The sequence below is a fragment of the Pipistrellus hanaki genome (genome assembly GCF_964339955.1).
Source record: "Pipistrellus hanaki genome assembly, chromosome: 1".
NCBI lineage: Eukaryota > Metazoa > Chordata > Mammalia > Chiroptera > Vespertilionidae > Pipistrellus > Pipistrellus hanaki.
Genome location: NC_140503.1, coordinates 167,273,755 through 167,297,556, shown reverse-complemented (window position 1 = coordinate 167,297,556; position 23,802 = coordinate 167,273,755). Strand labels below are relative to the sequence as shown.

The window sequence follows — 23,802 nt, the reverse complement described above, 5'->3', positions numbered from 1 at the left end:
ATACCAGATTTGAGAAGGCTGGTTTTACCTGCCTAAAGTTGGAACACGCCAGACATCATTCAAGCAATCCCTAGGCTGGGGATACAAGTTCTACCTTGTGATTCCAGTGTAGCTTTCAGACATTCTTCTCTTAGCAACCGCCCACCTTACAGTGTAAAGCATTGAGACACACCTCATTGTGTGGATAAGGCCCCAGAGAGGTCAATTCTACTCTTCCAAAGTTTATGATTTGATCCCAGATTTACCTTCCCTTATGAATAAATGAAAAAGAGAGAGGGGGAAAGAAAGAAAGAGGAGGAGGAGAGGAGGAATAGGAAAGAAGGAAAGGAAGGATGGAGGGAAGGAGAGAGAGAGGAAGTTTCTTGACCTTGAAGATATTGAACCTCCAGTGTCAGGAAATTTGGAAGGCATATTCTCCAGGGTACTTATTTTAATTCTGGTAGTAAATAAAGCCCTTAGGGAAGGTTATTAATTTATTTGGTCTAATTACACTATTTCATACTATAGTGGCCTGAAAAAGTTAATTTACCATTTGAAGAGCATGAATGATAAATACTTACACCAAGTTCTGGCACTTTACAATACTGAACAAAGATTTGTTTGGTTTTTTTTTTTTTGGTTTTTTTTGTGTTTTTTTTTTTTGTGTGTGTGTGTGTTTTAACTTAGGTGTGCTTTATTGTTCACTAGTGTCAATGGAAAATAAAAATAAAAATAATGCTCTGTTGGAGGATAGCATGGCTATTGCTGGCTAGGGTGTCATCTCAGTGTGAAAAATGCATAGGGCCCTGATCCTCTGGGAAGGAGAGAATATCAGAAAGCAAGAGGAAGAAGATGGTGCCAAATCCTTGGCTTAGTGTGCTCCTCTCCTTTTATATGGGTTCATTAATAATCTATCCCATAATCTCTCTATCAAGACTTTATAGACTGCTACGTGGAGGCTAGCATGGGATTCTGAAAATTAACATTTTTGTTGATTTTTGTTCCTCTGGACATATGGGTTGCTTGGGGCACTAAAATGGTGGGGGGGGGGGGGAAATGCATCATAATTTGTATAATTTAAACAGTGGGGAGGAAGGGCCAGACCTCTGAACTGCATTTCATATGTAAATGCAGTTTACATATGGGCCTTTTGGATGTCCATGAAATAGAAGTTCTCTACTGAGGAGGCATGCTTCCTTCCACAAGAGGAATCTTGCAAGAGAAATATATTATAGATCAGACTAAACACAACTGTACCCTTTAGTTATTTTGGAGGCGAATTTATTAATCTTAAAAGATAATTCTGGGTGCTGCTTTCTGTCTTTGAAAGCTAAGAGGATGCCTTTGTGTTCCAGAAAATGCTTGGACCAGATTCCTCTTCTCCATAAAGGAGGAGGCGTGATGAAATAGAGACAGGCAAAAAACAAAACAAAAAACAAAAAACAAAAACATTCTTCTTGTTTTTGCAGGTCCGATAGAGCACACGAATTAAATAAGTAAAAGTACAACGAATAAGTGAATAAATAAAGACATAAATGACATTTCTAAAGGAGTCCAAACTCCCAGATAGCCAACAAAGGATACATGCAAATAGAGGGCTTGTAAGTTGTCAAATGCCTGAGGTTAACCGCAGTAGTGCTTGGCTCCAGTCCCTCCAAGAGACTAGCAATTGGCTGGGGGAAAGTTAGAATTCCAGAGCACATGTGAACCTCTGCTTCTCCCAGAGAGTTGAGCGCAGGCTTCTCCCTGGGCTGCCTGCAGGCCTTGCAGGACAGACACATCTGACTCCCCTGCGGTGCATTCCCTCCCTGCTCCCCGGCTACCTGTTTACTGCCCCAGGAGGAGGGACAGGAACAACCCAGCAGGTGGAGCGGCTGAGCTGGCCCCAGGGCATCCCCGAGATGAATTTACGTGTGGGTGTGGGGCAATTTGGCTGGGAACCACCTGGAGGCTACCACCTCGCCTTCCTGCGCCTCACTGCTGGTGGGGTGTGTGCAGAAAGAGCAGAAATAAATAGGAGGCTCCCTCCTCCCAGCGACACTCAGGATCCGAGGCCGCCGCCCTGGGTGTTTGCCTGCCCTGTAGCCAGGGTTCCAGCCGGAGGAGTAGTTTCGTTTCCTTCTGGCTCCCAGGATTAGTTGCCAGGCACCTCCTTGGACGCCCATGTGGCCTGGAAAAGAGGCTCAGAAGGAGGCGGGAGGCTCGTCCAGGGGCTGCCCGCCCCGCAGCGCGGGTTTGATGAACCTGACCGCCCCGGGCAGCGGCGCGGGCTCCCTGCCGCTGCTCCTGGCCCTGGGTAAGTGGGTGCAGGAGACCCAGGAGGGAAGCTGGGGTTGCGTCACAGGGAGAGCGACCTCTGATCGGAGCTGGCACCTGGACCCAGGGAGCTGTGGGGCTGACAGGGGCAGGTCAGGGAACTTGGACCGCTGGGAGAGTGCGACTTTTGAAAGGGCTGGCGATGGGGCACCTGCTGGGGCTGCGAGAGGGCGGGAGGGACCCGTGGCCCAGCGGCTGGTGCTGCAGCTGTGAGCACAGAGCGCAGGACCAGGCAGGCTGCCCTCAAAACCTAGGGGGGCCCCGTGGGGGCACCGTGGTCATGAGTGAGAATTGGTGGGAGGAAAAGCAGGAGCATGGAAGATGAAGAGAAAGATATCCTGGGAGTAGTTGGAAAGAGAATTCCTTGGCTTAAGATGTGGGTTGGCAGTGCTGGGCAAGGTGGGTGGGTCTTTGCTTGGTGTGTGTGTGTGCCAGAGGTGAGAGAGAGATTACCCCTGGGGAGACTGGAGCTGGCCTAGATTTGGGGTTGAATTCTTACACCTGTTTCTCGCTGGGGCAGCTGGGGGAGCTGTAGGAGAAAAGACAACTTCTGAGACCAGAACCTCCTGTTGCTGATATAGGGAAGCGAAGGAAAAGGAAATGCTAGACGGGGATGCGTGTTCTAAGGCGCTGTTAGGGTATTTCACCGCTGAGTGACCATCATAGAGTGTACTCACACTAACTTAGAAGATATAGCCTAATGCACACCCGGGCAAGAAGGTATAGCCTCGTCCTCCTAGGTCCCAAGCCTATACAACGTGTAACTGTACAAAGCAACATGAAATTAAATCAAGCACAAGAGAAAGCCATGCAATTAGGGCACTTGGTAAACACCAGATGTATGATACCGCTGCTAGTGTAACAAAGCATACTGGTTTACAGGACACTTGTTTTTAAGGAGTAGAATAGAAAGATGCAGTCTGAAATAACAATAAAAAATGCAGCATAGGTAATACATAAACTAGTAACAGTCACTTCTTATCATCATCAAGTGATATGTACTGCACATAACTGTATATGCTATACTTTTATAAGACTGGCAGCAGACTAGGAATGCTTACGTCAGCATCACCATGCACCATGAGTAATGTGTTGCTCTATGACATCATGATGACTACAAAGTCATTGGCTGATAGGAATTTTTCAGCTTCATAATAGTCTTTGGGGACCAACAATCCTATAGGTGGTCCGTCATTGGCCAGTCCTCCTGAAGCAGCATGTGACTGTATATTCTTTATTTTAAGGAGAAATTGCAGGAGGGAAAAGTTTTCTTCATTTTGAAGGTTTAATTGGGGTTGTTAGGTTAAGGACCACTGGGTGTGGTCCAGTGGTGTGAGGGAAGAGAGGGGAGAGGCAGGTGGGAGGATTTGCAGGATTCCCAGAAACCCCTGGAGGCTGTCCCCACCCCCTTGGGAGTTGTGCTGGCGGACAGGGGCCTGGAACTGCAGGTGCAGGTGTGTGTGTGTGTGTGTGTGTGTGTGTGTGTGTGTGTAAGCAGCTGGGAGCCTGGCTATCTTCACCCTCCCATGTGATAAGGTAGCAGGACACCCCTACCACTTCAGGGCATCCCATCCACATCATGGTCATTTTGAGGGGAGGTGGAGGGAAGAAAAACTAGTATTTTGCAGGCTTTGCTGGGATGAGGGGCAGGAACACCTGGGTTTGGGGCATTCATGTGGGAGAGAAGAGTCTTCCAGCTGAAGAGTCTACAGCCTAGGAAGGGCTGTGATTTCTCTACGGAGGGAAAAGAAATGGAAACTTTCATTTGGCTGTGTCCTGGGAGTAAGAGAGGTGGCTGAAAAGGTTTGTGACCTTGGCTTTAGTGGGCAGACCATGGTTAGAGAGAAGGAACTGATTTAACAAATCCTGCAGAGAAGGAAGAAGGCAGGAACAGGTTAGTGGTGGAGTGATGTGGAGCCTCCGAGAACAGTGGCTCCAAGAGTTATGCCCAGAACCAGTGCTGATGCTATACCAGTTCTGGAGGAAGGTGGAACTTTCTCCTTACAACTCATATGGACTGTCCAACACCCACAGCATTTACTGAGAATCGGCTACAGTCAGCAAGATGCTAGAGTATATGGAAATGGGAGTGGGATGAGGGCTCAAGAAACTCCAAGATGTAATTTCTAAGGCATGATTGCTGCTCTAAAAGATGTTACATTGAATTGGGGATACAAGACTAACAGATATGACACAATAAGAGAAAAATTTATTAAACTGGGAAGGGAGAGCTACCTCTATCAATGGTGAAGGGTGGGGGAATGGGGAACAGCTATGTGGAGGACACGAGTGGGTGCCTTGAAGCTTGGGTAGGATTTGAAATAGTAGGAAAAGGACGCCAATGATATACAAGGGCTGGTGATGGAAATAAGATTGTTTTAACTGAGAGACAGTCAGTCAGCATGCCAGAAAGTAGAATTTACGAGAGACAGATGGATTATAAAGAGCCAAAAAAAGTTACATTCAAATATTTGGACATGAATCACTAAACAGTTAAACACACACCATCATGGGTCTTGAATACGGAATGATATAATGCAAACAAAGATTCAAAGAGGTAAATCGGTCAGTGGGGTGCAGTGTGGGAGCGGGGTAGGGGAGAGGTGCTGGAGGCCAGGGTCCTGATTGTCTCACAGCTGTGGTCCAGGCATGAGCTAATTCTGGCCTTAAATTAGGATGATGTGCCTGGCGAAATGTTATGATAGAAGTTGTTATTCCAGGTTAATGGACATTCTTCCCCCTTCACTATCACATGGTGCTTTATCTTTTTCCTCAAAACCTATTAAAAAGCAGAAAAACCCTAATCTATTGTTATTGTGTACTCAGAGTAACCTAAATGTACAACTGCCCTGTTGAATATTTGACTTAGGGAATTGAACTGGGTCTTTAGATCACCTAAAAGCTCCACTGGCTGCAAAATGCCAAAGAATGTCATTTGTTGGCATCAGTGTTTCCGGAATGTGAGCAATGTACTAGTACTGTGTGATCCACTAGCCAGTGTGTGTGTGTGTGTGTGTGTGTGTGTGGCAGTGAAAAGTACCTTGAGAACTGCAATGAGCAGGCACAAGACCTGGTTTCCACTCTGCTATTCTGTGACTCAGAGATGCCTGCAAGTTATAAATTTCTGGGCCTTGTTTCTCTCATTTGCAAAATGAAGCAGTTTCTTTAGATGAGAGTAAAGTTCTTACCAACCTGACATTGTAGTGATCTGTAACCAACATTTCTATTGGGAAATTTAAGAGAAAATCTTTTTACAATATCACTTAACTTCCATTTTCTATGTAATGAGATCTCTGTTTTAGGCAAACGTTATCATCACAGAGATAATCATAGATGTTTGATTCTTTGAAAAGTATGGTAAAGGGGCAATAACTTTCTTTAAAGTAGGTTTTTTATCTTAAAGAAATTGAGTCATTCTCTGTAATTTTTTTTTTTTTTAGTTTCTCCCTCAAATCCACTTGCTATATAACACTAGCACTGAAATTATGACCAATGAAAAAGGGGAAAAACTTTTCTTTTTAAAAAAGAGTGTGTTTTAAGGTAAAAAAATATGCTCTCATTAAAATCTAAAGTTGCAAGTTCTTATTTAAATCTAGAAAACATAAATGTATTCATGATTATACAATAATATCTAGCTTTAAAGTTATAAAGCAGAAGGTGGCAGCAGGTAAAATTCCCATTGTAAAAATGATGTAAATGAAGCCCCAAACACCAAAGATTTTAGGATTTGCCTCTTCAGATGTGATTTTGACTTAAAAGAGCATCGAGTTTTTGCATGTGTTTTTTCTCTTCAAAAACCTCATGTTTCACAGGCCACACTTGCATATTAACAACTGTTACAAATCAGTTTTTGCCATTGCATGATGCTCTCTCGTGGTGTGGAAATGCCCAAATAATTCTGGGAGAGCCCAGTACTGCAGGCATGCTGAAGCTTGGCCTGCCAATGCCTGTGCCCAAATGGAAGATGCAAAGGACAGAGGATACTTATGTCTCTCCCATGGGCGCAAGCCTCTGGCACTGCCTCATCTCTGTGGAGGTTGTTCACCCCAGTACTCCTGTGCCCCTTAAGTCCACAGAGAGCCTGGAGGGAAAACCTCATCTTGTTTTTTCTCACCCTTTCATTGTAGTCAGCTCATGCCAGGATATAGACATGAATATCCATGAACCATGCTCATAAGCATCTCCCTAAGGATCAGTGTCTTTCCAGGAGGGGCCAGACAAGCCAGAATCAGGGCTGCGTGCAGTTTAGGCTGAAGCCATGATCATGATGCACTTTCAAATTGCTCTGACAGACCTCTGGGTTCACAAAGAATCTGAAGTCCAGTCAGGAGTACTTCAGACTACAACTTAAGAGGAAAGCAATTTGCTTGAAATGGGTATGCTTCATCCTGTAATGGCTCCTAGCTTTCCCAGGCATATTTGTATCTTGAAAAGAGAATCTTGGTAGCTTAAATGAATTTCTAATTGCTAAAATTCAAAGAAATAAGATAACTTTTTAGATGGTTGACAGATATGGGGCATTTAATATTAAGTCACATCAATTAGGTAATAACCTACTTTGCTTATCAGCAGGGCTAAGTCAAATAGCCATGAAATACTTTTACTTATTCTTCACATTGCTTTTGAGAATATGTACTATATTATTTATCTGACCTGTAGATTAGAAACATTAATTCCAAAACAGTGACAAAAATTGAACAATGTTTGTGTTCAGCTTTATTGCCTTATTTCAATTTTACTGAGTTGGTTGAGTTACTAATGTAACATTTCCCTCTTTGGAAAATCATGGGTGTATTAATTCAGTTAGCCTTACTTAATTTAGTACTGTTATGTCAGAGGACCTCTAACTCATGCCAGAAGACCTCTTCTTGGGAGTACAAATACTAATGGGTACTGGGTAGCTATTGCGGCATTTTTCAGTAGGGAAATTATGAAGAGTATGCAGTGGTTTAAATACTGGTTATAGTGTGCAGAGTAGATCAGAAAAAGAGAAACTAATACAATAAGAGGCAAGTAAAGAGAAAGCTACTGTTAACTAGCCCAGAAAGTCTGGACCAGGCAATGAAGAGAAAGGAATAAACTCAATAAATATTTCTAAGCAAGAGTTGATAGGATATATTGACAAATCATGAGTGGGTTAGGAAGGAGAAGGAACAAGTAGAACATCTATGAGACTCTGAGGCTGTTAACCCAAGAGAGACAAGTTTATGGTACCATGTGTGAATTAGAGCTCCCCCCTGCCCCCCCCCCCCCATGGAGATGTGAACTATTTTGGACTCCAAATCTGATTGTTCTCCCAAGGAATGTAAAGAGTAAAGGTTATCAGGCCTCTCCCCAGACCCACTGAAGTCCAGTTAATATGTTCCTATAAATATAACTCTTTGAAGAGTTTCCAAGAGAAGGAAAAACAGAATAATTGCAAGTTTTATATATATATATTGATACTGCCCCTCTCGAAGGTGGAGCTGAGAACCTGTCACAGATCAGAGGCTGCTAAGAATCTTGACACAGAATTAGAACATTAATGGAAAGTTGGTGAAATCAGAATAAAGCCTTGGCTTTAGTGGATATTAATGGATCAATGTTGATTCTTAGTATTGATAAATGTACCTCAATAATGCAAAATGATAACGTTCAGGAAATGGGAGTGAGTGAGAGTATACTATGGGGATGCTGTATACTTAGCAGTTTCCTATAAATCTAAATCTACAGGTCTCCCTTGCCTTTCAAAAGTTCACTTTACACTACTCCACTTTTACAAAAGTCCTACCTTAGTACTGGGTTTTACTAAGTGAAAGAAATCCTAAGAAAATTTTCATTTTTGTGAAAACCAAAAGCAGCATTCAGTATTTGTTTTGTAGCCAGCCATGATAGAGGCAGCGAGCACTCTGAGCGCTAAGAGTGCCCCCACGCTTCTTACCCAGGAACTACCCTCAGCATCTCAGCATCAAGCGGCTATAACATTGTACTGTGTCTGTGAGCATCTGGGTTTTATTTCTGCTTCTTTTGTGCATCCGTTAGCAAGATGTGTTTGTTCTGAGGTAATTGCTTCTTTACTTCATGCCATTTTAGCTTACTAAAGGTTTCATAAGAATATTATACTTTTGGATAATGGGGAAAACCTGTATCAAAATAAAGTTTATTATATATGTATTTTAAAGATCCTACAAGAGATTGGACAATCACCTAGCTAAAAAAATATGGCTGAAAAATATAAAGAAATAAGTTAACTGATTAAAATTTTAGGATCTAGCACAGTACCTATGACATAATAAATCCTCAGTATATATGTGTTCAAATCTGAGTCCATGGATATTTTATAAGATTGAATAGCATTATATTAAAAGAAGACAAAAGCAAAATCATAGAGAACAGAAAGTAGAAAGGTGGTTGCCAGGAGCCAGGAGAGGAGGGATTGGGGAGTTACTGTTTAGTGGGTCTAGATATGCAGTTTTGCAGGGATGAAAAGAGTCCTGGAGATAAACGGTGGTATTTATTTATTTATTCCAGAAAGCAGAGCTCTTGTCTTAATTTAGGCAGAATTTCCGTCTAAGTAGAACTTTGAAACAATGGGAACTGCTGACTTGGGAGGTGGTGACCTCCCCATGCCTGGACAAGTTTGTGGTCTGAATGACACTACAGAAAGTTGTACAGAGGTGATTCCTAGGTGAGACAGAGGTGGACCAAATAACTACCAATGATTCTTATGTGTCTAAGAACTCAGGATGATGTTACTGTACTTTGGAAATGCTTTGGAGGTTGGTTGGTAAAATTTCATACTAAGAAATTGTCAGTAGATTTCTCTGGGAAGGAATAAAAAGGTAGGAAACTTGGAGACCTGGGAAACAAATGGTAAAGAATTTTTGAAAAATGAAATAAAATTACTTGAGATTTCCCCCTCAAAACTGGATACAGTGAACATGCCTTCTCGTGATCCTTATCTTGGGGTGTAGTACTGATCCTATGCAACAGGCTCAGTTTTTGCTTTTAAAACTATATTTTAAAAAAAAATAAATTAAAAAAATGCGTGTGTGTGTGTGTGTGTGTGTGTGTGTGATTTCAGAGTGGAAGGGAGAAGAGGAGAGAAATAGAAACATCAATGATGAGAGAGAATCATCGACTGGCCACTTCTTGCACATCCCCTACCAGGGCTTGAGCCAGCAATCCAGGCATGTGCCCTTGACTGGAATTGAACCTGGGACTCTTCAGTCCACTGGCCGATGCTCTAGCCACTGAGCTAAACCAACTAGGGCAAAAACTAAATCACAATTATCCTGTAATTTAGGGTTAAAAGAGTGACTGGAAGTGTGATTTATATTCCAGTTAAAACTACAGAAAAGAATAATAAGCTATGTTTCTCATTTGCCTTAGCAAAGCATACCAAAGGAAACACACCCCATTCTTTCTTACTAATTTCTATTCAACAGCATTCACCACTATTAAATACTTATTGAATGGGTTTCTAGACTACTCAGATCCTTAATTGGGAATCTATCTTTCAGAATGTGGTGAAAAGACATTACAAAGCTCCAACTGGAAATATGTGGTGTGACCATTTCTTAATGAGTCTTGCTTCCATAGGTTACACAAGAATATCAATTGAATTCTTTCATGTTCCTACCATACACATCAAGAAGTCCCTTTTTAAAAAATTCTTGTTTGTTATATTTTTTTTGTTCCAGCTGGACAGCTTAATTCATTGTGTCCCAAACATATCAAACTCATTTCTATGTCATTGCCTTTACTACTGTTTAGTTCCCATCTTCTATGAAACATTTCCCTATGATTTCTTCACTTAACACATTGCCTCTTTTTGTAATTCCGAGAGAATTTATTTCTTGTATACCTGGTACTTTAACGATACTACCTAACATTTATTTATTTTATTTTATTTATTTATTTATTTATTTATTTATTTATTTATTTATTTATTTCTGATCTCTGCAATGATTTCATTAATAAAGATAATAATGATTAATGCTAAGTTGGGTTGATTAACCTAAGTTTACAAACCTAAATTCTGGGTGGGTTTGTGTATGGTTTTCAGGTTGGTTAAGCAGCTACTTCAAACTCTATGTTCTCTTCTATACCACTATTAGAGTCTGATGGCTCCTACCCCAGGGGTCAAAGGCTGTGTTATCTCTAGATCCAAAGGCCAACTGCACTCTTCCTCTTCACTTTGCACTTGGATAATCCTCCCTGGGATCAAATTGTTCTTTTTCTTGGCTCTTTTTTGCCTCCTCTCTCTGAACTATTGTGGAAATTCAGTGACACGTGGAGCTTCTCATTTAAAGTATTACAATGTCTGACTGATCTGTTCCTGTCATAAAGGAATAGGAATCAAAAAGTCAAGTTTTGACAATGATGATTACTAAGAAACTAGCTACAGGTTATTATGGGGTCCCATTCAATTTAGTCAATGTTGTCACAGATTTAATAACAATCATGGTGAAAAAAAAAGAGCATGATTTACTGGCAAAGGCATTTAGAGTGGTGTTGACAGTTTTCAGATATATGAGTCAGTTTATATATGACAGGTTGTTAAATTACTTTCCTCTCCAGGCTTTAAAAATATGAATGTGGAGTACTTTGATGAGTTAAGAAAAAGTGTGATCCATCATTCTCCATCTTAAACAGCAAGATATTTTTTCTACTGTTTGGAATAGAATTTTACATTGGGGGAGAAAGGAGTTCATATTTTGCTTTCCTAAGTTTGAATGGACATAAACTGTTTACGAAGACCTTCTTCTTATTTCTTTGCCCTCATCTCTGCTTCCCTTCCTGGCCCTGGAAATCTAAAAACCTATCTCTCAGTTTCAAAGATTAGGCTGTTCTCTGGGTGCCACAATTTGAGAGACCTTGGAAAAATTCTTCCCTGTCCTAGAACATGGCTCTCCATAAGATGTCCTGATATCCTTCACTGTACCGGGACACAAACATGGTGCACCTCTTCAAACCCCCTCAAGTACCTTCTTTGTCTTTTACTCTGCTCCCTACCCATACCAGGTCACCCCTTTTTTTTGTACAACATTATCTCCCAAAACATGAGTTCTGGCTCACACTCACCAAGGGACCAGAAATTAAGGAAATTAGTATTCCGTGGGGGACATTTTGTCAAGTAGAAAATGAATGATGAAAGTGATTGGAACAGACAAATTCTTCCTTCATTCTTTTCCTGTGGACTCATTGAAGACATAGTTCCTTTGGAATACTTAGCCCAGCTCCTGTATGGGTGAACATGTCGTCTGAGCAAATTTGTGTCTCTGGGTTTCACTTTGTACACAAATTGCTTTGCTTTGCCTCCTTCTTTTTAGTTTATTTCTTCTCTCATTCTCACAGCCCAGACTTTGTATGTCTCAAATAAAGTGATAATCTCTTTTTTAAAAATACATTTTATTGATTTTTTACAGAGAGAAAGGGAGAGAGATAGAGAGTTAGAAACATCAAAGAGAGAGAGAGATATCGATCAGCCGCCTCCTGCACACCCCCTATTGGGAATGTGCCCGCGACCAAGGTACATGCCCTTGACTGGAATCAAACCTGGGACCTTTCAGTCCACAGGCTGATGCTCTATCCACTGAGCCAAACCAGTTTCGGCTAAAATGATAATCTCTTAATCTGTTTCTCAGTCTCTGCTTTCTAAAACTCAGGTTGGGACACTTGATTCTCATGTATCTCTTTTAGTAAAGTCATTTTTTCCTTTGCAGGTCTGTTTTAAAATCAAATACATTTAGAAATGGTAATACATTAAAGAATTATGTTCTATTTGGGGGAATATTGAAGTAGTATAAGGATGCTGGATTATAGGAGGTCAATAAAAACGATAATTACAGGGGGAAAAAATTAAGAAGAACACCAATATCAAATTCACCTATTTCACAGTTTTTGTCTTAGCCAACCACAGCCCAATGTTAAACATCATTTCTATCCCTGGATATTTTCTCAGCTTCATGTTAGATGGGATCTCTTTTTGAATTTGGAAAATGCTCTAAATCTATACTGCATACTTAAGGTTCTGTTTTTATTCTTGACAATAAAGATATAGTGTGAAAATTTCCCAGAATATTGATTTTAAACTTTAAAAACTTTATTAACTCTATTTTTCCAAAGCCAGAAAGATAATTTATAATAAACTGGGTTTTGAAATCATCTAAGATCTGACTTTATTTATAATAATAATAAAAGCATAATATGCATATTGACTGAACAGCAAAACAGCAGAATGACTCTCTAGAGGACCTTCTGGATAAAGCCGAGGCTGTGAGGGCTGAGGCAGCCAGGGCTGCGAAGACCTACTCTTGCATGAATTTTGTGCATCGGGCCTCTAGTCTATTATATTTGTGTCACTGAATCACTTAAACAACTAACTGAATCAGTAATCTCATCTGGTATAAGCAGTGTGCTGAGTCACTGGCAAAACTGTGTTAAGAGTATAGAGAACCACACATGTAGAAGACACCATAGTTCTACCAATCAGTTGAGGCACTTCAAATCTCTTTTAAAAAACCACTGGAAAGAAACAGAATGAGGAAAGACCAACAAATGGTTTTGCCTCACTGAGTACATACATATAAACACACTGCTTAGTGTATACTGTATATCTACAATAACAAAAGAGTAAAATGCAAATTGACCATACCATGTAATACCCATCAGCCAATCAGGAGTGACTATGCAAATGAATCCAACAAAGATGGCGGTTTAATTTGCATGCACCTGCACCAAGGAGCCAAGGGCAGGGGCGGCGTGCTTACATTGTTGCCATGGTCATGACACAGGTGTTCTGAGTGAAAAGATGGCTCTGGCCAGAGTGAAGGCAGTGTAGTAGGCAGCCAGGGGAAGGAAGGCCCATTCTTGCACAAATCTTCATGTATTTGGCCTCTAATGTAGGTATATTTATCTTATGTAGTTTATTTCATAAATGTGTTTTATACAGAAGGCAAATCACACCATAAATGTAGGAATTTTTCAATAGCCATTTATGAGAGGGAGAATGTTTTATCAGAGTTATTAGAATTCTTTTTTTACCTCAGATCTCCTATAGCTGCTATTTTGTTGAGTGACTACCATGTGCCAGACATTACCAGGCTTACTAATTCATAATTTATTTTTTTCATTCCTTTAAGCACATAGGTAAATCTTTAATGTGTAAGTTATATATTGTGAGCCTCAGTTTATGGGTGGGAACTCTGAAATTGAATAACTTAATCATAATCATAAAACTCATAATTAAAAGGTACATCAAGATTCAAATCCATTTTCATTTGTTGAAACATATCCTTGTACCATTAATCTGCTTCCCTTTAAAATAAATGAAAATGTGTTTGACTATGAAAGAGTCTTCCAACTTCTGATTATATTCATAACTTAATACATTATCCTTTAATTTACAGTTAGATTTTCTAACGGGGGGTGGAGTGAGGTTCAAATCGTAAATAAGATTGATAAGAAATCAATGGGTTTATTAGACACAAGTAGATGTGAGGATATCTAAAAATGATGTCCCAAATTATCAGAATATAGATTAAGTGACATTTTGTGATAATGTTATATTTATTTTTGAAATACAGAGTTGGGCAAAAGTAGGTTTATAATTTATTCTTGTATCATTATTTATGAATTATTGTATTATTTGCCATATAAACAACTGTAAACCTACTTTTGCCTATTCCTGGTTAAAATGCTCTTGGCTCTAAGAATGAAAAATTCAGCTCAGAGATGAGGCAAATACAACGTACATGACTGTTTAGGTTGGTCACATTTGATGTTTTTAAATAGTTGACCCAGCTGGTATACGACTTACCTCAGCATCAGCAGTAACTTTGAGACAGTGGGTCATGCTCCTTGTCATGCTGTGTCTCTTTCAATGCCTGTATTGTTCTCAATGACTTCATCCCCCATGCTGGCTGACAGGGATAATACTTTAATACATTCAGTAATTTTTAATTTGAGAATCTCAAAGTGCATAACAGTAATAGTAAATGGAGCTTTGACTCATTAAAGGAGAAAAGGGTTTCTTTTCCTTTTTGTCTTTAATCTTATGAGTGGACTTAATATTTAAAAAGTAACCCTGGAAATAGGGACTCCATTTTTAATCACTTAGCAAACAAGCTAATCTAACATTATTTTATTTTATTGTTTCTTTGCTTTAATGCATTTGAGAAATTCTTCATGTCATGTGAAGCAGGGAGGTAAGATCAAATGAAATAATAAGAAAGCAAAAAGATTGTAAAATATTTGAATGATAGTGAAATCTAACACACTAACATCTAAAAGGGCCAAGTGTAAAATCTTATTTTTAGGAAAAAAACTAAAATGACACAAAACAGAATAAATAATCCCATTAATACAGTGCTTCCCAGCAGTACAAAAACAATCTAACTTCATTTTAATATAACCCAAATGAACCCCAAGTATTTAATGGAGCAACCAAAAAAAAACCTGACTCTTTGGGGCTACATTATTAGAAATATGGTGCCCACAATGTGAAGGCTTAGTGCCCCATCTATGCTGTCTTTGCCAGACCAGGTGAAATGACACTTATTCTGACCTTGCACTTAGGGGACAGTGACAAAGCTTATGAAGGTCTTGATGATGTCAGGTAAAATACAGTTGAAGGAACTAGGGCATTTAGCCTGAAGAAAAGAAATTCTTTCAAGAAAACTTGATAGCTGGTTTCAAATATATGATAATCTATCATGGAAAAAAGAAAAAGAGATATTGCACTTATTCTAAGTGATTCTAATGTTGCAGAGTAAAATTACAGGAAGGCAAAAACCAAGTCAATATCAAGATGTCTTTGTAAAGCTGTTTAATAAATTTTTGAATGAATGAATGACTGTGATTGATAGAATGGAGGAATGGTCTCACTGAAATTGAATGCTTTTGAAGAGAGTGAAGTCTCTGTACTGAAAAAATAAAGGTGGGAGAGATCACTTCTCCCAAGAAATGATTTTATGGGAGTTGAAAGTTAGTGGGTAAAAGATCTTAATGCCTCTAATATTCTTACTAATTTTGAAATATATAATTAGTGAGTCTCTTAAATGAAAATCTAATGTTTTTCATATCTATGTACCATATTTTATCTAAAATATAATCTGTACCTTCTCTGATAAAGATAATGATTATTATAATAGTGCATTATGTTCCTTTACAAACTATGTTATGGTATTTTTATTTTATTGACATTTATTAGATTATGGGAAGGGCAGGGAACCTATGATTTTAATTTTTCTTGAGGAAAAGGTCAGGACAGTTTGTTAATGAACTCAAAATTTTATAGCGAATTATAATGAGTTTGGTGATCTTTCCACAGTAATGGTACTTTCCCTAAGACGTCAAAATTTAAGACTTTGATTATGTGCAATTGACTTAAAGCAGTAGATACAAAATGAAAGCTATATATTGGATTAAAAAGTACTGAAAGAGCCAAAACCGGTTTGACTCAGTAGATAGAGTCTCGGCTTGCGGACTAAAAGGTCCCAGGTTTGATTCTGGTCAAGGGCATGTACCTTGGTTGCGGGTACATACCCAGTAGGGGGTGTGCAAGAGGCAACTGGTTGATGTTTCTCTCTCATCGACATTTCTCTCTCATCGACATTTCTAGCTCTCTATCCCTCTCCCTTCCTCTCTGTGAAAAATCAATAAAAAAATTTTTTAAAGGTACTGAAAGAATTAGGAAAGAATTATAGTTGTTCTCAACCACAAACATTTTCTTCCCAGGGATATTTGGCAATGTGTGGAGACATTTTTTGCTGTGAGAACTTAGGAGTGAAAGGAGGGGTGCTACTGGCATTTAGAGGGTAAAAGCCACAGACACTGCTAAGAACCCCACAATGCACAGCCTCCTGCAACGAAGACTTAGCCAGCCCCAAATATCAATAGTGTGAAAATTGAGAAACCCATTGGATGGTGCTCATTCATTTCAAACTAGAATTGGATTTCTTTGAACAATGGGGTGAGGTATCCAAAATATAAAATACATTTAAGCTCTATTCTCTAAAGACTTTTCATTGCTTGCCATTCTGGAAGCATGATCACATCTCTTGCTCTCCTTCTTTGTCCTGCTGGAGCAGTGCATCCCCTTGGGTAGCGTGTCCACACTGCTCATACTTCCCACCCATTGGTCACTTAGTAGCTGTCTCAATTATTAAATGGACTGACCAGATATGGCAGTGTTCAAGTAAGCCTCATTTTACTTAATAACGCCATATAACTTTTATTACAGTATATTGTGATAGCTGATTTATTTTCAGTTATTTTCATTGATCTCTTACTGTACCTATCTAAATTAGATCTGAGATATATATATATATATATATATATATATATATATATATATATATATATGAGAAAACATAAAAAATTGAGGGCTTGGTATTATCTGAGGTTTCAGGCATTCACAGGGGGCCTTGGAACATTTCCTATGGGTAGAGGGGACTTCAGTAATTAGAGAAGAGTCCCTGCCTTTCTGCTAAACTTTCCAAGGTTTTCTGCATCTACTGGTAATTCATGCTAGGCCTTTCTTCTATCCCTTTGTCTTATTTTTGTCCATTTTCTCTCACATTTGAAACAACAAGGAAAATCGTTTTCCTATATATATATTGACTAGTCTTCTCACTCCCTTCTTCAGTTTCACATCTTTGAAGCATAATCTGTAATTATTTGCATCCTCTTCATGCCACTATTGTTTCTCTAGCAACATATGACTGGTGCTTTATGGTTGTATATCCAATGAATGTGTTTCAGCTCTTATCTGTAATTCTCCATCAATCTTTTTTGCACTGTTGATCAAATTCTTTTAGGAAAACTCTCTCTTTTTACTTCGGTGGCTTCTTCTTCTCAGTCACTTGAAGATGTTTCTCTCTCTACCCCTCTATTTTATGTATGTTCTTCAGGATTCTGTCCTTAATCATATTTCCATTCTCACATAGATCTTTCTGAGTACCCCACTTCCATGGCATGAAATACCAGTTTCTTTTCCATGACTCCCAAATGTAGATCCTGTTGCTTTGCCTTCTCTTTAAGAGTTCCAGAGACATAAATCTAATATCCATTTACTATCTCCTAGATAAACTACAGTTTATTTCAAGTCTCAGAGTGTGCAAAGTAGAAATTCCCTCTCTAGCCACTTTTGGCCATTATAACAAAACTGGAGGCCTGGTGCACGAATTTGTTCAGCAGTGGGGTCCCTCAGCCTGGCCCATGGGATCAGGCTGAAACTGGCTCTCCAATATCCCCCAAGGGGTGCTGGATTGTGAAAAGGTATAGACCAGACTGAGGGACCCCACCAGTGCACAATTGGGGCGAGGGAGTGTCCCTCAGCCCAGTCTGCACCCTCTCCAATCTGGGACCCCTCGAGGGATGTCGGACTGCCCTTTTAGGCCCAATCCCACCAGGCCAGATGTGATCTGAAGTTGTCCACTGGGTGTGCTGGCTCCAGGGCCTTCCAGAATGTATAGGCCAAGGTCAGCAACCACCTGTTCTGCCTGGGGCTAACTGGCACAAGCTACTGAGTGATCTGCAGTGGATGTTATTTGTGCTGGGCTTGGAGGTGCTCAGGAGAGGTTAAGCTAAGAACTAAGACTGGATGCTACTAGGCCAGGCCTGGGGCTACTTAGAGAGAGGTACAAGGTGTGCTGCAGTCAGATGTTGTTGCTTGTTTGAGAGATTTAAAAATCTCTCAAGAGTCCAAAGAATGAGCCAAGATAGGCCATTTATATGGAAAATCCATTAGAAATACTTGGGTGTGCCCAAAAGTTGGTGGGACAGGGTCTCGGAATTACAAGGACGGGTGAATAGTGATAGTCAGTTTGCTGGAGACTCAGATATGGCACCCGTCTACTGGCTCTGTGGAGTGGGGAGTGTCTCAAAAAAGGAGCAATGGCCTTTGCCAACACCTAGATGCCAGACAACTCATTTCATCACAGTATATCCCTGGTTCCTTTCAAGTTGCTGTACCTGCAGCTCAGAGTGAGTAAGTCTGAGTAAATTCATGGGTGAGCCCTTTAAGAGGAATGCCCTTTCACTCAGCCACAGTCCCAACTGTTTTTTGTTTTTTTTTGTTTGTTTGTTTGCTTGTTTGTTTGTTTTTAAATTATATGGTATTTGGGGCACTATAGCATTTGTCCTTTTTTAAAAATATATATTTATTGATTTTTTTACAGAGAGGAAGAGAGAGGGATAGAGAGTTAGAAACATCGATGAGAATCATCGATCAGCTGCCTCTTGCACACCCCCTGCTGGGGATGTGCCCACAACCAAGGTACATGCCCTTGACCGGTATTGAACCCGGTACCTTTCAGTCCACAGGCCGAAGCTCTATCCACTGAGCCAAACCAGTTTCGGCTCCCTACTGTTTTTTACAGCCAGAAGTTATGAGTACTTCTTTTCCCAGCACTAAAACCCTGGGTTGGGAGTCTAGTTGTGCAGCTGGGACCCCTTGCTCCTCAAGGAGTAACACCATAGCTGAGATATCCTTCTCATTTTTTATCCACCACTTGTGTGAGTGGGACTAGCTCATTTTATGCCTTGATCCCCCTGCCATTCATTCCTCCCCCCCTTCCCACCATTCTTAATATGGCTTCTTTGTATCCTTAGTTATAGGACTTCTGTTCAACTAGATTTCAGATAGTTCTGAATGATTGTTGTTTTGTAGTTCAGTTGTATTTTTTATGTGATTGTGAGAGGATGCAAGTACCACATTTATCTACACTGCCATCTTTACTGGAAGCCCTCCCAAGTTCTTATTTTAGAAATTTTCAAATATATATAAAAGTAGAGAGGACAGCACAGTGACTCTTTATATACCCACCACCCAGCTTCAACAATTATCAATTTGTTTTATGTAAACAAAGTTTTAAAATAATTCCTACAAATTGCATGTCTAAGTCATATCTTTCCAAGAGGAAGGAACTCAGTAGTTAATACTTAAGAAACATTTGGTCTCTGTGGAATGGAGGAAGTAAGTTGCCATATTGTTTATCATCCATTCTCACTGGAAACTCATTTATTAATTCATCCAGTGGCTAAGAACTCTATTTTCTGTTTGTATGATAAGTTTCTATCACAAATTATGGTCAAGTTTCCTTACTTATGGTGCATAGTTATGCTGGTTTGAGAATTCTGTCTTCTGCACTGTTAGTTTAAAAGAATGAGACATGCTGGCTTGTGTACACATCCCTTCCTGTGGGATAATGAATTGAAAATGGAGGCCACAGGCTTGTTATTTTTATAAAAGGGTCATAATTTTGACAGAGTATTTTACTTTGAGGAAATATTCAAGTCTTCATGTTTGTTTTCGTTCTGTTTTGAACTTGAAGGTTTAGTGATCCTCCACTGTGTTGCGGCAGATGGGAACTCAACCAGAAGTCCTGAGAATGATGGCCTTCTCTGTGGAGATGCCAGAGAAGATTGTGCAGGTAATGCTTAATTTTTGTATTTCATCATCTTCATCTTCAATCTTGTTAAGTTTACTTTTTGATTATATAGTAATCATAAAACTAGGTAGTTTTGTTTTTTGTTTTTTAGCACATACTAATACACCAGGTACTGTGCTAAGTGCTTTACATGAAGTAATTCATTTACTCCTCTCACAAGCCATAGGAGCTGGGTAATATTAAGTAACTTGGCAAAGGTTACACGGGTGGTAAAGAGCAAATCCGGGATTCACATTCAGGCCTTTGTAATCCTAGTGCTTACATTCTTTTATTTTTTTTAATCCTCACCTCTCACCCAAGGATATAGTTATTGAGGAGAGAGAGAGAGAGAGAGAGAGAGAGAGAGAGAGAGAGAGAGAGACAGACATCGATGTAAAAGAAAAATTGATCAGTTGCCTCCCACACATATAATACATCAAACCCTCAGCCTAGATATGTGTCCTGATCTGGAATCTAATCCACAACCTTTCGGTTCATGGGAGGATATTCCAACTGACTGAGTGAAGTGGTCAGAGCTAGTGCTTTTATTATTAATCATAACACTACTTTAGTGTCACAGATGTGTGCTCCATGCTCTGGCATGTTCTATCTTAGACTAGATTAATAAAAAATTCCCATATTCTATTCAAATTATTTGTTTTCCTATTCCACAACTTAAAATATGTGAAGAAAGCAATAATTTTACATTTTTCCCCCTGGAAATGCTTGAATTATTAATTATTAGTCTAAGGCAAGGGTCGAGCCTATAAAAGGCCAGATAATAATTATCTTAGGCTTTGTCGACCATGAGTTGTTTCTACTACTCAACTCTTCCCTTTTACTGTAAAAGCAGCCATAGACACTATGCAAATGAGTGGCCTTGGATGTGTTCCAATAAAACTTTATTTAGAGAAATAGGCTGTGGGCCAAATTTAACCCTTGGACCATAGTTTGCTGACCCCTGGTCTAAGGTTCTGTCTACCTTTTATAGATTGTGTGGTCTGGTCTTCTACACCAGTTGTTTCTGATACAAAACAAAACAAAACAAAACACAGGCTAATTCCAAATGTAGGGTGGAATGGAGAAGGATCTCCTCTATTCTCTGGAAACTTCTGAGAGTAAGGTGACTTCAGGAAGTTGTAACTGAGCCAGGAATATGCTGAGCAAGTCATCCTGATGTGAGTCATCAATTCCAGCCCTATCTTCTTTCTTCCTCACACTAGTGGGCGGTCTGGAGAATGTCTGTGGAATCCACCCCTGTCTTAGGTCCTGTTTGTATAGTCTTGTCATCCATGTAGGGAAAAAGAACAAGGTCAACTTTGCGTGTTTGTGTGCTTTTCTTCAGTCAGGTTTCAAATGGTTTAAATGATGGCATTTTCACATATCCTTTGGGATATTATTCCATAATTTGATGATTGACAGTGTTAAACAATCTGCTTCATCATATCCTAAATGTATTTTCTATTTTTTTTTATTGTAGAAATAACATTTAACATGAGATCTACCCTCTTACAAATTTTTAAATGTACAATACAATATTGTTAACTATAAGGCATAGTATTATACAGCAGATATCTAGAAATTACTCACCTTGTATAACTGAAATTTTAACCCATGAACAAAAATTTCTTATCCCCCCATTTCCCAAGTCCCTGGCAATCACCATTCTAGTCTCTGCTTCCATAGATTTAGTCATTTAGATATCAGATATCAGTGGGATCATGTAATATTTGCCCTTCAATGACTGGCTTATTTCACTTAGCATAATGTTCTCCAGGGTTACCCATCTTGTTGCATATTGAAGTATTTCATTTAAAGCAAACAAACAAAGAAAAAAACTGAGTCCTAGCTGGTGTGGCTCAGTTGGTTGGGCATCATCCCCTGCACTGAAGGGTTACTGGTTTGATTCCTAGTCAAAACACATGCCCACGTTGCAAGTTTGTTTCCTGGTCGGGGTGCTTATGGAGGTGACTAATCAATGCTTCTCACATCAGTGTTTCTCTCCTTCTCTCTCCTTTCTTCTTCTCTCTCTAAAATCAATAAAAACATATTTTAAAAATAAATAAGATATTGAATGATATTCCATTTTATGTATGTAACACAATTTCTTCATCCATTCATCTGTTGATAGATATTTAGGTTTGTTTTTTTTTTACATCTTGGCCATTGTGAATAATGCTGTTATAAATATGGGGAGTACAGATATCACTTTGTTATACTGACTTTAATTCTTTTGGATTAATATCAAAAGCTAGAATGCTGGATCATATGTTTGATGTATTTTTAATTTTTTAAGGAAACTACATTCTATTTCCATAGCAGCTATAGATTGGCTTTTTAGTCCTTTGATTCTTTAATATGGAGAAGATATAAGTTTGTTTAAGGTCACACAGTAAGCAGAGTAGTCTGTGTAGAGGTCAAAAAATTAATTTTCCTCCCACTTTTTAAATTTCTTCTGTCTGGGCTAATAACCAAATTTACAAGGCAGATTAACAAGAGAAAACAACCAAATTTAATTGCTATGACAATTAAGGCCTATATGCTATTCTGGAGTTAAGGAAAAGAAAAATGTTGAAGTTTGGGTCTTCAAGGAAAGAAGGCAATTCGCATGAATATAAAAAAACAAGTGCTTAGAAAACAAATGTTTGCTGGGCCATATTTCTCAATGTGACACAGAGAGGACTTTGATCAAGCAGGCGTCGTTGGGTTCCTCCCTGTCTACCACTCACTAATCCATATTAAACTGTGGTTATCTGTGATGACATATATCTCCCTTCCTGGAGCACGTTCTCTGTCTAAATTCCTTTTAGGCAATAAAGAGGAAGGGTCAAAAGTTTTTCCTTGCCAAAACCGGTTTGGCTCAGTGGATAGAGCTTTAGCCTGTGAACTGAAAGGTCCCAGGTTCAAGTCTGGTCAAGGGCATGTACAATACCTGGGTTGCGGGCACATCCCCAGTAGGAGGTGTGCAAGAGGCAGCTGATCGATGTTTCTCATCAATATTTTTAACTCTCTATCCCTCTCCTTTCCTCTCTGTAAAAAAATCAATAAAATATATTTTTTTAAAAAAGTTCTTCCTGAGTCTGTATTTCCCTTAATTACCAGCTTAAAATCAATATCAGAAGAGCCATATTTTGGGGACAGCAAAATTTTGCTCAACCTCATGCAACATGAATTCAGGGAGACTGGCTCTAGAATGTTTTGTTAATCACCAGGCTAAACTGCTAAAATTATGTGGGAAGATCAGAATGCTGAATATAGGAATGAAGGAAAGTTTGAAAAATAATAGCTTAAAGTCCAAATAAGTACAAAAATTCTTGAGAAAGGAATTAATGTGGAACAGGAGCAGATTGTCTCTATTGACTAATCATGTGACCTTTGACAAATCACTTGAGCTTTCAAAGACTCTTCTGTGCCCTCGGTTTTTAACCTGTAAGATGAAGAAGTGAACCAGATGATCTTTAGGAGCAGTTCCTACTTCTAAATGACTTCATGAGTTTAAGCATTCCATGCTTAGTTTATCACTTTCTATTTTGAGTGAAGAATTTATGCATTCCACCAATACTTATAGGCAACTATGATGCAGCAAGCTCTGTTCCAGATACCAAGAATGTAGCAATGAGCACAATGGTCAAAGATGATATCAGAGAGGTTATGAGAAAAAGAAGTAATGGGTAGTATAATATAGAGTCTTGCTGAGAAGGTAAAAGCCTTCAACTTTTACTCTGAGTGAGTTTTAATATCATCCATCTAGTTTCTGTGTATGCAGATTAGACAGTGAAAGGGGCAAAAACAGGAAGACTACTTACAGATGATTGCCATGGAGACTACTGCCAACCTAGAAATGATGTTGGGCTTAGATCAGGTTATTGGAGATAAAGGGACAATTCTGCATATTTTAATTCAACCAATTGAATTTTCTGATGAATTAGATATAGAGTAAAAGAGAAAGAAATCAAGATAACCCCAAAATTGTTGGTCTGAATAATAAAAGAATGTTGATACAGATTTACTGACATGAGAAAAGACCCGATTTGCACAAGGAAACCAGGTGTTCCATTTTGGAAGTGTTTAGTTTCAATGCCAGTCAGAT

The 23,802-nt window shown here is 39.2% G+C and overlaps 1 protein-coding gene across 1 annotated transcript in view; it reads left to right on the top strand.

The window, feature by feature from the left end:
* Positions 1-1,900: 1,900 nt before the first annotated feature.
* BTC (betacellulin) overlaps positions 1,901-23,802 on the top strand; it is a 39,010-nt gene continuing 17,108 nt past the window's right edge. Inside the window, exons 1-2 of the mRNA XM_084886150.1 lie at positions 1,901-2,275; positions 19,617-19,715. Coding sequence (XP_084742276.1) covers positions 2,143-2,275; positions 19,617-19,715 — 232 coding nt within the window. The 5' untranslated portion in view covers positions 1,901-2,142. The remainder of the gene's footprint in view (positions 2,276-19,616; positions 19,716-23,802) is intronic.